Raw genomic sequence first — 17,234 nt, 5'->3', positions numbered from 1 at the left:
AATGGGCAGCTAGATATGACGTCAGGTGTCGCACCCTTATGACTCCTGTAGCTGTGTTCTGGTGTCGTGCGGCCCAGCAGCAGATTTTCTGGTTAAAGTGAAAAAAGCAAATAACAGTGAAAATTCATAGCAGCAGTGCCCGTCTCCAGTAGCAGCAGTAGTGGTGGTCATCATCATCAGTGCCCGTCTCCAGTAGCAGCAGTAGTGGTGGTCATGATCATAAGTGCCCGTCTCCAGTAGCAGCAGTAGTGGTGGTCATCATCATCAGTGCCCGTCTCCAGTAGCAGCAGTAGCAGTAGCCATCTTTCTGTGTTAGGGGCCCACTACGCCTTCACCTCTAACCCTTGTAAAATGAGTAAAAAACAAACATCACTGAAGAGCTTCTTTGAAAAGGAAGAAAGACCCAATGAGACAGATGAAGACTCCATGACTGCTAAAAAAAAGAAAGCTGCATTTAAAAGAAAATACAATGAGTCCTACTTAAATTATGGGTTCATCGCAACTGGCGATTCACATGCCCCAAGCCCACTCTGTCTGATATGTGGCGACCGGCTATCCAACGAGGCCATGAAGCCTTCAAAACTGGTTCGCCACTTACAGACCAAGCACCCTGCATCAAAAGACAAGCCTTTGGAGTTTTTTTAAAGAAAAAAACGCGAACACGAAGGACAGAAGCAATTATTGAAGGCCACCACATCAACAAGTGTGTCTGCTCTGAGAGCATCATTCTTAGTGGCTAACCGCATTGCCAAGGCTAAGAAGCCCTTCACTATTGGTGAAGAGTTGATCCTGCCTGCCGCTAAGGACATTTGCCAGGAACTTTTAGGAGAGGCTGCGGTTAAAAAAGTGGCACAGGTTCCTCTTTCAGCGAGCACTGTCACTAGACGAATTAATGAAATAGCAGAAGACATCGAGGTACAATTGTTGGAGAGGATTAATGCGTCACCATGGTACGCAATCCAGGTTGACGAGTCTACTGACGTTGACAACAAGGCAATGATGCTTGTTTATGTGCGATATATTTTTCAGGAGGATGTGCATGAGGATATGTTATGTGCATTATTGTTGCCAGCCAACACCACAGGTGCAGAACTATTCAAGTCTTTGGATGATTACATATCAGGAAACCTAAACTGGTCATTTTGTGTCGGTATATGCACAGACGGAGCAGCTGCCATGACTGGACGGCTTTCTGGTTTAACTACCCGGGTCAAAGAGGTTGCGTCTGAATGCGAGTCTACGCACTGTGTCATCCATAGAGAAATGCTGGCAAGCCGAAAAATGTCATCTGAACTTAACAGCGTTTTGCAAGATGTGATTAAAGTTATTAATCACATAAAAGCACATGCCCTTAACTCACGTCTGTTCGAGCAGCTCTGTGAGGAGATGGACGCGGAGCACAAATGTCTTCTCCTACACACAGAAGTCAGATGGCTTTCTAAAGGTAGAGCACTGGCCAGAGTTTTTGAGTTACGAGACCCGCTTTATAGATTTCTTTTAGAAAAAGAATTGCCACTTGCAGCACATTTCAGTAGTAAGGAATGGGTCACAAAACTTGCTTACTTATGTGACATATTCAACTTTTTGAACGAACTTAATCTGTCACTTCAGGGGAGAATGACAACTGCCTTCAAGTTGGCAGATAAAGTTGCTGCATTTAAAGCCAAACTGGAAGTGTGGGGACGGCGAGTGAGAACAGGGATATTTGACATGTTTCAAACATTAGCAGGAATTTTGGAAGAGACCGAGCCTGAGCCTTCATTCTCCCAGCTGGTGCATGATCACCTATCTCAGCTTTCAGAAGAGTTTGAGTGCTATTTTCCGACCACAAAAGACCCACGAACTAGGAAGGAATGGATTCGCAACCCATTTGTGAACAAGCCAGGTGAATCGACCTTGTCCGTGCTTGAAGAAGACCAACTGCTTGAGATTGCAAATGATGGTAGCCTTAAAAGTATGTTTGAGACTTCAAATCTCCCAACATTCTGGATTAAAGTCAAGGCTGAATATCCTGGGATCGCCACCAAAGCACTGAAAACTCTGCTTCCTTTTCCAACATCCTATCTTTGTGAAACTGTGTTTTCTGCCATGACAACAGCAAAAACGAGATTACGGAGTAGACTGGACATAAGGAACACACTTCGGGTTTCACTGTCTCCCATCACCCCTAGATGGGACCGTCTTGTTGCAGGAAAACAAGCCCAGTGCTCCCACGGATCCAGGGAAACAAGCCTGGTGCTCCCACTCATTCTGAACCTATGGTAAGTTGAATCACATTCTCATTATAAATGTCATAATTATATGATAAGTATGCACTAAGCTCCATCCCTCCATAACCCCACCCCCATATGACCAAAGCCCCGCCCCTGCCCCACCCCCCCGGGCCATGGAAAACTGGTCTTGCTTAAAGCCGTTCCCTGGTGCAAAAAAGGTTGGGGACCTCTGGTATAGATCATCATTGGAATCAATTTAATAAAGTAGTGGACTTACATGACAATATAGCTCCTTTGTCCGAGTGGCGTCCACCCTGACGCGCATTTCGTCTTCCAGAGAGTGGAGACAACATGGACCAGTAAGCTCTATATAGTGCAGTGAGCCAATAATGTGTGAGGGGGTGTGTGCAAACTGCCAACCAGTCACAGGGAGGAGGCATGGAGTGACGCGCAGCACAAGCCGATGCGTGTGATGCAACAGCCACGTGGGTAAGTATGTGATCAGGAAGACACCGGAGACATGGAGACACGGTCAGGAAGGGGACCCAAGCACCTCAGCATGCGTGCGCGTACCGCCTTCTCCCTGGGAGGAAATAAAGAAATGGGGGTATTAACAGCTGTGCAGAAGGAACATTTATATGTATATATACAGTATAGACCAAAAGTTTGGACACGCCTTCTAATTTAAAGATTTTTCTGTATTTTCATGACTATGAAAATTGTACAATCACACTGAAGGCATCAAAACTATTAATTAACACATGTGGAATTATACACAGTGTGAAACAACTGAAAATATGTCTTATATTCTAGGTTCTTCAAAGTAGCCACCTGTGCTTTGATGACTGCTTTCGACACTCTTGGCATTCTCTTGATGAGCTTCAAGAGGTAGTTACTGGGAATGGTTTTCATTTCACAGGTGTGCCCTGTCAGGTTTAATAAGTGGGATTGCTTGCCTTATAAATGGGGTTGGGACCATCAGTTGTGTTGTGCAGAAGTCTGGTGGATACACAGCTGATAGTCCTGCTGAATAGACTGTTAAAATTTGTATTATGGCAAGAAAAAAGCAGCTAAGTAAAGAAAAACAAGTGGCCATCATTACTTTAAGAAATTTGCACTTATGAAAATATAGAAAAATCTTTAAATGAGAATGTGTGTCCAAACTTTTGGTCTGTACTGTATATATATATATATATATATATATATATATATATATATATATATATATATATATATATACACATATACACTAGATGGGTATTCTAGTATTCTAGAATATATATAGTAGTATATAGCACAGCCCACGCAGTATATAACACAGCCCACGCGGTATATAACACAGCCCACATAGTATATAATACAGCCACGTGGTATATAGCACAGCCCACGTAGTATATAACACTGCCACATAGTATATAACACAGCCATGTAGTATATAGCACAGAGACATAGTATATACCACAGGCCACGCAGTATATAACACAGCCCATATAGTATATAACACAGCCCACATAGTATCTAACACAGCCCACGCAGTATATAACACAGCCCACGTAGTATCTAAAACAGCCCACGTAGTATATAGCAATGTGGGCACCATATCCCTATTAAAAAAGAATTAAAATAAAAAATATTTATATACTCACCTTCCGGCGGCCTCCAGATCCAGCCCAGGCATTTAACGATGCTCCTCGCTACGCTCTGGTCCCAAGAATGCATTGCGGCAATAACACGTGATGGTGTAGAGGTCTCGCGAGACCTCTACGCCTTCTCCGGTCATTGCCGCAATGGATTCTGACATTGGCGTGGGATTTAAACACTGCTTCGCTGATTGGTCGCGCCTGGCCGAGCGCGACCAATCAGCGACATCGGCGAAGGATTTTAATCTCGCTTCGCTGATTGGTCTCTGCCGGCGGGCCGTGACCAATCAGTCACAGGCGCAGTCCGGGTGCGAATTAGAGCAGCATTTAAATCACGCTTCGCTGATTGGTCGTGCCCGGCCGTGCCAATGTCACTGATTAGTGGCGGTTGGCCGGTCACGACCAATCAGCAAAGCGTGGTTTAAATCCCATGCCAATTCGTGGCTGGACAGCACCTGTCTCTGATTGTTCGCGGTTGGCCGGGTGCGACCAATCAGTGAAGCGGTGTTTAAATCGCACACTGTGAACCGTGATTTTAATCCCGCGTGAATGTCGCATAGCCAGCATCAATAGTAAAATGTTGGTCCGGGATGGGGCGACACACTGGCGCTGACTGGAGGTGAGTAGGGAGGGGGCACTGACTGAAGGAGAGTAGGGAGGGGCCAATTTGCGGCCAGACTAAGCCTGTCGCTGATTCAGCGATGCAGTATTTCCGTTACAGGCAGACAGACAGACAAACAGACGGAAGTACCCCTTAGACGATTATATAGATTGATATATAGGAGTATTGTAGGAGAAATGGAGGGCTGAGTGACATACATATATGAAACAAAGAAACAAAACTGGGTAGCGTGAATGTGAAAATGGAAAAAATATTATACTATATGCATGTGGTCTAAAATGTGAGAATTTATCAAATGAAAAAATAAATTAAAAATTGAGTGTGTGAATGTAAACATAATCAAGTATAATTGTGAATTAGATAAATAGATAAACACTGAAATATTGCAAAAATAAAGAATAATGAATGTGACAAGAAATACACAAGTATGCACAAAAAATATTAAATAATAAAATATAAAAAATAAGTAAATAAAAATGAAAAATAAAAAATGAATAAAAAATAATAAATAATACATAATAAATAATAATAAATAAATGCTAAAATGTTAATAAGGTGTAGACAGTGGAAGTAGTTAATCAATTATAGTCTCAAGACAATCAAAAAAGAAAACATGGGTGGCAAAAATAGAGTCCAAAGTGATTTCATGTTGAGGGATGGAACCTTCTTAAAGTGAGGAACCACAGCACATCATTATCTCCAGATCCTAATTCCAAAATGCGACAGAGCCCAGAAAAATAAAACAATTCTATAATAAAATAAAAAGGCGACATGGTAAGCATAAAAGAAAGAAAAAAAATGACTAAAAACTCAGAGACAATAAAAAGGGGAACAATAGTTGAAATAGTATAAATTAGGGTTGAGCGACTTTCATTTTTTTAAGATCGAGTAGGGTTTTGGGAAACCCGATTTTGTCCAGAGTCGAGTCGAGTGCAGTCGGCCGATTATCGCTAAAAGTCGGGGATCGACCGAAACACGAAACCCAATGCAAGTCAATGGGGAAGCATAGTCGGCAGTGAGTGGAGGCCAGGAAAACACCTACAGTGCCCATTTTAATGCCAAAAACATCCATTCTTGTTTCTGAAGCTTGCCAATCTTAATTAACTGTATAATAATAGTTGGGCATAGGGAATTGGGGGAAAGTTGTGGGGGGAGTAGGGCTGGCTCAAGTTTTTCGTGGGCCCAGGAAATGCGGACTACGTCACGGCGGTGTTGCAGTTCAAAATTGGTAACAGGACTAAACAGGCGGCATTGCTTTGTTCAGTGGAGTAGCAAACCCAAGAGCAGCAGACACTGTTTCAAGGGCCTAACCACACTAGTAGGCCAAATGCAGTTTAATATCTGATAGTATAGGGCGAAAGCCAGAATGTGGAAGCTCAGCTTTGTTCAGTTGAGGACAACACCAGGGAGGGGCAGACACCTTTAGTAGGCCGGAAAAGCCTATTGCATTTTTTAAAATGGTAATTTGGAGCAGAAGGTTGAAGCTCAGCTTTATTTAGTTGAGGACAACACCAGGCAGGGGCACACAGACAGACACCTTTAGTAGGCCGGAAAAGCCTATTGCATTTTTTAAAATGGTAATTTGGAGCAGAAGGTTGAAGCTCAGCTTTATTTAGTTGAGGGCAACACCAGGGAGGGGCAGAAGCCGTTAGTAGGCCCTAACCACCATTTTGTTTTTTAAAAACCACTTAATGAGAGCCGGAAGGTTGAAGCTCAGCTTTATTCAGTTGAGGACAACACCAGGCAGGGGCACACAGACAGACACCTTTAGTAGGCCGGAAAAGCCTATTGCATTTTTTTAAATGGTAATTTGGAGCAGAAGGTTGCAGCTCAGCTTTATTTAGTTGAGGGCAACACCAGGCAGGGGCACACAGACAGACACCTTTAGTAGGCCGGAAAAGCCTATTGCATTTTTTAAAATGGTAATTTGGAGCAGAAGGTTGAAGCTCAGCTTTATTTAGTTGAGGGCAACACCAGGGAGGGGCAGAAGCCGTTAGTAGGCCCTAACCACCATTTTGTTTTTTAAAAACCACTTAATGAGAGCCGGAAGGTTGAAGCTCAGCTTTATTCAGTTGAGGACAACACCAGGCAGGGGCACACAGACAGACACCTTTAGTAGGCCGGAAAAGCCTATTGCATTTTTTAAAATGGTAATTTGGAGCAGAAGGTTGAAGCTCAGCTTTATTCAGTTGAGGACAACACCAGGCAGGGGCACACAGACAGACACCTTTAGTAGGCCGGAAAAGCCTATTGCATTTTTTAAAATGGTAATTTGGAGCAGAAGGTTGAAGCTCAGCTTTATTTAGTTGAGGACAACACCAGGCAGGGGCACACAGACAGACACCTTTAGTAGGCCGGAAAAGCCTATTGCATTTTTTAAAATGGTAATTTGGAGCAGAAGGTTGAAGCTCAGCTTTATTTAGTTGAGGGCAACACCAGGGAGGGGCAGAAGCCGTTAGTAGGCCCTAACCACCATTTTGTTTTTTAAAAACCACTTAATGAGAGCCGGAAGGTTGAAGCTCAGCTTTATTCAGTTGAGGACAACACCAGGCAGGGGCACACAGACAGACACCTTTAGTAGGCCGGAAAAGCCTATTGCATTTTTTAAAATGGTAATTTGGAGCAGAAGGTTGCAGCTCAGCTTTATTTAGTTGAGGGCAACACCAGGGAGGGGCAGAAGCCGTTAGTAGGCCCTAACCACCATTTTGTTTTTTAAAAACCACTTAATGAGAGCCGGAAGGTTGAAGCTCAGCTTTATTCAGTTGAGGACAACACCAGGCAGGGGCACACAGACAGACACCTTTAGTAGGCCGGAAAAGCCTATTGCATTTTTTAAAATGGTAATTTGGAGCAGAAGGTTGCAGCTCAGCTTTATTTAGTTGAGGGCAACACCAGGGAGGGGCAGAAGCCGTTAGTAGGCCCTAACCACCATTTTGTTTTTTAAAAACCACTTAATGAGAGCCGGAAGGTTGAAGCTCAGCTTTATTCAGTTGAGGACAACACCAGGCAGGGGCACACAGACAGACACCTTTAGTAGGCCGGAAAAGCCTATTGCATTTTTTAAAATGGTAATTTGGAGCAGAAGGTTGAAGCTCAGCTTTATTTAGTTGAGGGCAACACCAGGGAGGGGCAGAAGCCGTTAGTAGGCCCTAACCACCATTTTGTTTTTTAAAAACCACTTAATGAGAGCCGGAAGGTTGAAGCTCAGCTTTATTCAGTTGAGGACAACACCAGGCAGGGGCACACAGACAGACACCTTTAGTAGGCCGGAAAAGCCTATTGCATTTTTTAAAATGGTAATTTGGAGCAGAAGGTTGAAGCTCAGCTTTATTTAGTTGAGGGCAACACCAGGGAGGGGCAGAAGCCGTTAGTAGGCCCTAACCACCATTTTGTTTTTTAAAAACCACTTAATGAGAGCCGGAAGGTTGAAGCTCAGCTTTATTCAGTTGAGGACAACACCAGGCAGGGGCACACAGACAGACACCTTTAGTAGGCCGGAAAAGCCTATTGCATTTTTTAAAATGGTAATTTGGAGCAGAAGGTTGAAGCTCAGCTTTATTCAGTTGAGGACAACACCAGGCAGGGGCACACAGACAGACACCTTTAGTAGGCCGGAAAAGCCTATTGCATTTTTTAAAATGGTAATTTGGAGCAGAAGGTTGAAGCTCAGCTTTATTCAGTTGAGGACAACACCAGGCAGGGGCACACAGACAGACACCTTTAGTAGGCCGGAAAAGCCTATTGCATTTTTTAAAATGGTAATTTGGAGCAGAAGGTTGAAGCTCAGCTTTATTTAGTTGAGGACAACACCAGGCAGGGGCACACAGACAGACACCTTTAGTAGGCCGGAAAAGCCTATTGCATTTTTTAAAATGGTAATTTGGAGCAGAAGGTTGAAGCTCAGCTTTATTTAGTTGAGGGCAACACCAGGGAGGGGCAGAAGCCGTTAGTAGGCCCTAACCAAAGTTGAAGGCCAAATGCAGTTTAATTTCTGATACTATAGGCCGAAAGCCAGAAGGTGGAAGCTCCGATTTAGACAGTGGAGGACAATTTGAATTAGGGACTGCAGACAGACTTAGTAGGCTGTCCCCTGTGGACCATGCATCCAACACATTAACCCATTGCGCCGTAATGGACACGTAATCTTCCGTGGCCATGCCTACAGGGCCATGCGTCTGTTGTCAGGTGCACCTTTGTACTCACAGATTGCCAGAGTGCATGGACAATGCGGTCTTCTACATGCTGGTGGAGGGTTGGGATGGCTTTTCTCGCAAAAGAAGTGTCGACTGGTTAGCTTGTAGCGTGGTACAGCGTAGTCCATCATGGCCTTATTAATAGTAAATAAAATATATAACTAGGCTCTATGAACTTTTAAATAGGTTCCAGGGGTACACGGGCAGCATTGGTGTGGTCAGTGGAGGAGTATTGCAAGTAGGGGCTGCAGACAGGCTATCAAAGGCCTAAAATACCAAACAGTAGGCACTCATGGCAGTTTTACATCGGTTACATGGATACACAGGCAGGCACTCCAGGCAGCATTGTGGTCAGTGGAGGAGTATTGCAAGTAGGGGCCGCAGACAGGCTATCAAAGGCCTAAAATAACAAACAGTAGGCAGTCATGGCAGTTTTACATCGGTTACATGGATACACAGGCAGGCAATCCAGGCAGCATTGTGGTCAGTGGAGGAGTATTGCAAGTAGGGGCCGCAGACAGGCTATCAAAGGCCTAAAATAACAAACAGTAGGCAGTCATGGCAGTTTTACATCGGTTACATGGATACACAGGCAGGCACTCCAGGCAGCATTGTGGTCAGTGGAGGAGTATTGCAAGTAGGGGCCGCAGACAGGCTATCAAAGGCCTAAAATAACAAACAATAGGCTCATTGCAGTTTTACAGCGGTTACATGGATAGACGGGCAGGCAGCTTGGTGGTGAGTGGAGGAGTATTTAAAGTAGGGACCGCAGACAGGCTTCAAAGGCCTAACATAAGAAAATGGGCTGGCTGTAGGCACTTTATAATTGGTTCCAGGGGTACACGGGCAGCAGTGGTCTGGCCAGTGGAGGACTAGTGGAAGGAGGGACCGCAGACAGGCTTCAAAGGCCTAACATAAAAAAATGGGCTGGCTGTAGGCACTTTATAATTGGTTCCAGGGGTACACGGGCAGCAGTGGTCTGGTCAGTGGAGGACTAGTGGAAGGAGGGACCGCAGACAGGCTTCAAAGGCCTAACATAAAAAAATGGGCTGGCTGTAGGCACTTTATAATTGGTTCCAGGGGTACACGGGCAGCAGTGGTCTGGTCAGTGGAGGACTAGTGGAAGGAGGGACCGCAGACAGGCTTCAAAGGCCTAACATAAAAAAATGGGCTGGCTGTAGGCACTTTATAATTGGTTCCAGGGGTACACGGGCAGCAGTGGTCTGGCCAGTGGAGGACTAGTGGAAGGAGGGACCGCAGACAGGCTTCAAAGGCCTAACATAAAAAAATGGGCTGGCTGTAGACACTTTATAATTGGTTCCAGGGGTACACGGGCAGCAGTGGTCTGGTCAGTGGAGGACTAGTGGAAGGAGGGACCGCAGACAGGCTTCAAAGGCCTAACATAAAAAAATGGGCTGGCTGTAGGCACTTTATAATTGGTTCCAGGGGTACACGGGCAGCAGTGGTCTGGTCAGTGGAGGACTAGTGGAAGGAGGGACCGCAGACAGGCTTCAAAGGCCTAACATAAAAAAATGGGCTGGCTGTAGGCACTTTATAATTGGTTCCAGGGGTACACGGGCAGCAGTGGTCTGGCCAGTGGAGGACTAGTGGAAGGAGGGACCGCAGACAGGCTTCAAAGGCCTAACATAAAAAAATGGGCTGGCTGTAGGCACTTTATAATTGGTTCCAGGGGTACACGGGCAGCAGTGGTCTGGCCAGTGGAGGACTAGTGGAAGGAGGGACCGCAGACAGGCTTCAAAGGCCTAACATAAAAAAATGGGCTGGCTGTAGGCACTTTATAATTGGTTCCAGGGGTACACGGGCAGCAGTGGTCTGGCCAGTGGAGGACTAGTGGAAGGAGGGACCGCAGACAGGCTTCAAAGGCCTAACATAAAAAAATGGGCTGGCTGTAGGCACTTTATAATTGGTTCCAGGGGTACACGGGCAGCAGTGGTCTGGTCAGTGGAGGACTAGTGGAAGGAGGGACCGCAGACAGGCTTCAAAGGCCTAACATAAAAAAATGGGCTGGCTGTAGGCACTTTATAATTGGTTCCAGGGGTACACGGGCAGCAGTGGTCTGGCCAGTGGAGGACTAGTGGAAGGAGGGACCGCAGACAGGCTTCAAAGGCCTAACATAAAAAAATGGGCTGGCTGTAGGCACTTTATAATTGGTTCCAGGGGTACACGGGCAGCAGTGGTCTGGTCAGTGGAGGACTAGTGGAAGGAGGGACCGCAGACAGGCTTCAAAGGCCTAACATAAAAAAATGGGCTGGCTGTAGGCACTTTATAATTGGTTCCAGGGGTACACGGGCAGCAGTGGTCTGGTCAGTGGAGGACTAGTGGAAGGAGGGACCGCAGACAGGCTTCAAAGGCCTAAAATAACAAACAATAGGCTCATGGCAGTTTTACAGCGGTTACATGGATACACGGGCAGCTTGGTGGTGAGTGGAGGAGTAGTGCAAGGAGTGTCTGTCCCAGTACTCCCAAAATATAAATAGATGTTAATGTCTCGCAAAACAACCAAAACAAAAAAAAAGGTGGCATACTTAGGTACAGGGGTGGGCTCATCTGCTGAGTTTCTGACATAGTAATTTGGCAGTAACTATTTAATGGTGCCAATATAGGACACAGACACAGACTACTTTAAGTTGCATCATAGATGTCTACAAATTTGTATTGTCAGTGCCAGACATTGAATGATGTCAGCGAATAGACTAAAGATTGGTGGAGCTGTGCGACATAATTTTGCATGTGGTAGAGCACATTTTGAGCTGGGGTAGGGGGGAACTCTCTAGAGGCCGGCGGGACTGCCCCAGGGCCCCTCATGTTACAACGGTGTGTCTGACGTTGGGTGCGCACCACCACCGCCAGAGACACTACATTGTACTATGAGGGACCCAGTAGCAATGCCGTCAACCAAAAGCGAGCACACCCACCTCTTCAGACAAACAGCAGTCTCACGGGTGCTTGCGCCAAGTCGCGATACCACGGCCCCGTGTGGGGAGTTTGGCCATTTAGGGAGGTGTAAACATGTCGTATGCTGTACAATCAGCTGCAGCAAATTAGACATTAGAAAAGTAATTCACAGGCAAGAGCCTTTCATAGGAAAGCTAGGTGTCGGCCGGGCAAGGTGGGGCAAAAGATTTCGAAATCCAGTTGTGGTTCATTTTAATGAATGTTAGATCGTCAACATTTTGGGTAGCCAGACGAGTCCTTTTTTCGGTTAATATTGAACCTGCAGCACTGAATACTCTTTCTGATAGGACACTTGCTGCCGGGCAAGCAAGCTCCTGCAATGCATATTCTGCCAATTCTGGCCAGGTGTCTAATTTGGAGGCCCAGTAATCAAATGGGAATGACGGTTGAGGGAGAACATCGATAAGGGATGAAAAATAGTTAGTAACCATACTGGACAAATGTTGTCTCCTGTCACTTTCAATTGATGCAGCAGTACCTGTCCTGTCTGCGGTCATAGCAAAATCACTCCACAACCTGGTCAGAAAACCCCTCTGTCCAACGCCACTTCTGATGTGTGCACCCCTAACACTCCTAGTCTGCTGCCCCCTGGAGCTCGTGTGAGAACGATCACGTGCGCTGTGTGCTGGGAATGCCTGAAGCAAATGGTCAACAAGAGTTGATTGTTTGGTTGCTAATATTAGTTCCAAGTTCTCATGTGGCATAATATTTTGCAATTTGCCTTTATAGCGTGGATCAAGGAGGCAGGCCAACCAGTAATCGTCATCGTTCATCATTTTCGTAATGCGTGTGTCCCTTTTTAGGATACGTAAGGCATAATCCGCCATGTGGGCCAAAGTTCCAGTTGTCAAATCTCCGGTTGTGATTGGTTGAGGGGCAGTTGCAGGCAAATCTACGTCACTTGTGTCCCTCAAAAAACCAGAACCCGGCCGTGACACGCAACCAATTTCCTGTGCCCCCGGGAAAGGTTCGGCATTAAAAATATACTCATCCCCATCATCCTCCTCGTCCTCCACCTCCTCTTCGCCCGCTACCTCGTCCTGTACACTGCCCTGACCAGACAATGGCTGACTGTCATCAAGGCTTTCCTCTTCCTCTGGTGCAGACGCCTGCTCCTTTATGTGCGTCAAACTTTGCATCAGCAGACGCATTAGGGGGATGCTCATGCTTATTACGGCGTTGTCTGCACTAACCAGCCGTGTGCATTCCTCAAAACACTGAAGGACTTGACACATGTCTTGTATCTTAGACCACTGCACACCTGACAACTCCATGTCTGCCATCCTACTGCCTGCCCGTGTATCCTCCCACAAATAAATAACAGCACGCCTCTGTTCGCACAGTCTCTGAAGCATGTGCAGTGTTGAGTTCCACCTTGTTGCAACGTCTATGATTAGGCGATGCTGGGGAAGGTTCAAAGACCGCTGATAGGTCTGCATACGGCTGGCGTGTACAGGCGAACGTCGGATATGTGAGCAAAGTGCACGCACTTTGAGGAGCAGGTCGGAGAACCCAGGATAAGTTTTCAATAAGCACTGCACCACCAGGTTTAAGGTGTGAGCCAGGCAAGGAATGTGTTTCAGTTGGGAAAGGGAGATGGCAGCCATGAAATTCCTTCCGTTATCACTCACTACCTTGCCTGCCTCAAGATCTACTGTGCCAAGCCACGACTGCGTTTCTTGTTGCAAGAACTCGGACAGAACTTCCGCGGTGTGTCTGTTGTCGCCCAAGCACTTCATAGCCAATACAGCCTGCTGACGCTTGGCAGTAGCTGGCCCATAATGGGACAACTGGTGTGCAACAGTGTCATCTGCCGATGGAGTGGTTGGCAGACTGCGTTCTGTGGAAGAGCTGTAGCTTCTGCAGGAGGACGAGGAGGAGGAGGAGGAGGGGGTGCGAACGCCTACAGCCAACTGTTTCCTAGACCGTGGGCTAGGCACAACTGTCCCTAAATTGATGTCGCCTGTGGACCCTGCATCCACCACATTCACCCAGTGTGCCGTGATGGACACATAACGTCCCTGGCCATGCCTACTGGTCCATGCATCTGTAGTCAGGTGCACCTTTGTACTCACAGATTGCCTGAGTGCATGGACGATGCGCTGTTTAACATGCTGGTGCAGGGCTGGGATGGCTTTTCTGGAAAAAAAGTGTCGACTGGGTAGCTCGTATCGTGGTTCAGCGTACTCCATCAGGGCTTTGAAAGCTTCGCTTTCAACTAACCGGTAGGGCATCATCTCTAACGAGATTAGTCTAGCTATGTGGGCGTTAAAACCCTGTGTACGCGGATGCGAGGATAAGTACTTCCTTTTTCTAACCAGAGTCTCATGTAGGGTGAGCTGGACTGGAGAGCTGGAGATCGTGGAACTTTCGGGTGTGCCGGTGTACATGGCAGACTGAGAGACGGTTGGAGACGGTATTGTTTCCGCCGGTGCCCTAGATGCAATATTTCCTCCTACAAAACTGGTGGTTCCCTGACCCTGACTGCTTTTGGCTGGCAAAGAAACCTGCACAGATACTGCCGGTGGTGCAGAAAATGGTGGCCTTACAGTGACGGAAGGGATGTTGCGTTGCTGACTAGCTTCATTTGCCGAGGGTGCTACAACCTTGAGGGACGTTTGGTAGTTAGTCCAGGCTTGAAAATGCATGGTGGTTAAGTGTCTATGCATGCAACTAGTATTTAGACTTTTCAGATTCTGACCTCTGCTTAAGCTAGTTGAACATTTTTGACAGATGACTTTGCGCTGATCAGTTGGATGTTGTTTAAAAAAATGCCAGACTGCACTCTTCCTAGACTCGGATCCCTTTTCAGGGATTGCAGACTGAGCTTTAACCGGATGGCAACGCTGTGCTCCAACAGGTTTTGGCTTTGACACGCGTTTTGGGCCAGATACGGGCCCGGCAGATGGAACCTGTTGCGATGTTGATGCCTGCTGCGGCCCCTCCTCCACCTCCGCTTCTGAACTACTGCCGCCTGCACCCTGTTCCCCCAATGGCTGCCAATCGGGGTCAATAACTGGGTCATCTATTACCTCCTCTTCGAGCTCGTGTGCAACTTCGTCTGTGTCACTGTGTCGGTCGGTGGTATAGCGTTCGTGGCGGGGCAACATAGTCTCATCAGGGTCTGATTGTGGATCTGTACCCTGAGAGGGCAATGTGGTGGTCTGAGTCAAAGGAGCAGCATAGTACTCTGGCTGTGGCTGTGCATCAGTGCACTCCATGTCAGAATATACTTGTAATGGGCATGGCCTGTTAAATGTTTCACTTTCTAAGCCAGGGACGGTATGTGTAAAGAGCTCCATGGAGTGACCCGTTGTGTCGCCTGCTGCATCCTTCTCTCTTGTTGTAGTTTTTGCTGAGGAGGACAAGGAAGCGACTTGTCCCTGACCGTGAACATCCACAAGCGACGCGCTGCTTTTACATTTACCAGTTTCGGAAGAGGAGGCAAAAGAGCTAGAGGCTGAGTCTGCAATGTAAGCCAAAACTTGCTGTTGCTGCTCCGCCTTTAAAAGCGGTTTTCCTACTCCCAGAAAAGAGAGCGTTCGAGGCCTTGTGTAGCCTGACGACGAAACTGGCTCCACAGCTCCAGACTTAGGTGGAATATTTTTATCCCCACGACCACCTGATGCTCCACTACCACTACCATCATTACCAGCTGACAATGAACGCCCACGACGACCTCTTGCACCAGACTTCCTCATTGTTTTAAAATCTTAACCAAAGTAACTTTATTTGTTGCTGTCAAACAACTTACACGGTGAGCTATAACTTCAGTATGATTTCAATATCCCTTAACAGGTTGGTGAGACCACAAGGAAAATCAGGCACAATGTTACACACTCTGTTTTCTGTGGCACAAAATCACAGAGATGACACACACGCAGGACTGTCACTCAAGCACTAATGTCAATATTAATCTCCCACCTAATTTATTTATTTTTTTTTCTCAGGGAGACTTTAGAAACCAAATAATATTAAAAAAAAAAAAAAAAAAAAGGCTTTCTATGGCCCACAATTAGAGAGAGAGAGGTGGCACACCCAGGAGTCAAGACTGGCGCACAAGCTGAAAGGGCAATATTACTCTCCCACTGTTTTTTTATGTATTTTTTGTTTTTTAAGGGAGACTTTAGAAACCCAATAATATTTAAAAAAAAAAATAAATAGGCTTTCTATGGCCCACTGAATGAGAGGGAGAGAGGTGGCACACCCAGGAGTCAAGACTGGCACACAAGCTGAAAGGGCAATATTACTCTCCCACTGTTTTTTTATGTATTTTTTGTTTTTTAAGGGAGACTTTAGAAACCCAATAATATTTAAAAAAAAAAATAAATAGGCTTTCTATGGCCCACTGAATGAGAGGGAGAGAGGTGGCACACCCAGGAGTCAAGACTGGCACACAAGCTGAAAGGGCAATATTACTCTCCCACTGTTTTTTTATGTTTTTTTTTTTTTTTCAGGGAGACTTTAGAAACCAAATAATATTAAAAAAACCAAAAAAAAAATAGCCTTTCTATGGCCCACTGAATGAGAGAGAGAGGTGGCACACCCAGGAGTCAAGACTGGCACACAAGCTGAAAGGGCAATATTACTCTCCCACTGTTTTTTTATGTATTTTTTGTTTTTTAAGGGAGACTTTAGAAACCCAATAATATTTAAAAAAAAAAATAAATAGGCTTTCTATGGCCCACTGAATGAGAGAGAGGTGGCACACCCAGGAGTCAAGACTGGCACACAAGCTGAAAGGGCAATATTACTCTCCCACTGTTTTTTTATGTATTTTTTGTTTTTTAAGGGAGACTTTAGAAACCCAATAATATTTTTTTAAAAAAATAAATAGGCTTTATATGGCCCACTGAATGAGAGGGAGAGAGGTGGCACACCCAGGAGTCAAGACTGGCACACAAGCTGAAAGGGCAATATTACTCTCCCACTGTTTTTTTATGTTTGTTTTTTTTTTTCAGGGAGACTTTAGAAACCAAATAATATTAAAAAAACCAAAAAAAAAAATAGCCTTTCTATGGCCCACTGAATGAGAGAGAGAGGTGGCACACCCAGGAGTCAAGACTGGCACACAAGCTGAAAGGGCAATATTACTCTCCCACTGTTTTTTTATGTATTTTTTGTTTTTTAAGGGAGACTTTAGAAACCCAATAATATTTTTTTAAAAAAATAAATAGGCTTTCTATGGCCCACTGAATGAGAGAGAGGTGGCACACCCAGGAGTCAAGACTGGCACACAAGCTGAAAGGGCAATATTACTCTCCCACTGTTTTTTTATGTTTTTTTTTTTTTTCAGGGAGACTTTAGAAACCAAATAATATTAAAAAAACCAAAAAAAAAATAGCCTCTCTATGGCCCACTGAATGAGAGAGAGAGGTGGCACACCCAGGAGTCAAGACTGGCACACAAGCTGAAAGGGCAATATTACTCTCCCACTGTTTTTTTTTTTTTTAAGGGAGACTTTAGAAATCCAATAATATTTAAAAAAAAAAAAAAAAGGCTTTCTATGGCCCACTGAATGAGAGGGAGAGAGGTGGCACACCCAGGAGTCAAGACTGGCACACAAGCTGAAAGGGCAATATTACTCTCC

The 17,234-nt window shown here is 45.6% G+C and overlaps 1 protein-coding gene across 1 annotated transcript in view; it reads left to right on the top strand.

Annotated features, from left to right (window-relative positions):
* Positions 1-351: 351 nt before the first annotated feature.
* The window catches only part of LOC143799887 (SCAN domain-containing protein 3-like), a 29,734-nt gene continuing 12,851 nt past the window's right edge, over positions 352-17,234 (top strand). The window contains exons 1-2 of the mRNA XM_077281166.1: positions 352-491; positions 648-2,204. Coding sequence (XP_077137281.1) covers positions 352-491; positions 648-2,204 — 1,697 coding nt within the window. The remainder of the gene's footprint in view (positions 492-647; positions 2,205-17,234) is intronic.

The sequence above is a fragment of the Ranitomeya variabilis genome, chromosome 1 (assembly GCF_051348905.1).
Source record: "Ranitomeya variabilis isolate aRanVar5 chromosome 1, aRanVar5.hap1, whole genome shotgun sequence".
In the NCBI taxonomy this organism is placed as follows: domain Eukaryota; kingdom Metazoa; phylum Chordata; class Amphibia; order Anura; family Dendrobatidae; genus Ranitomeya; species Ranitomeya variabilis.
This window is presented reverse-complemented; position numbering and strand designations above follow the sequence as displayed.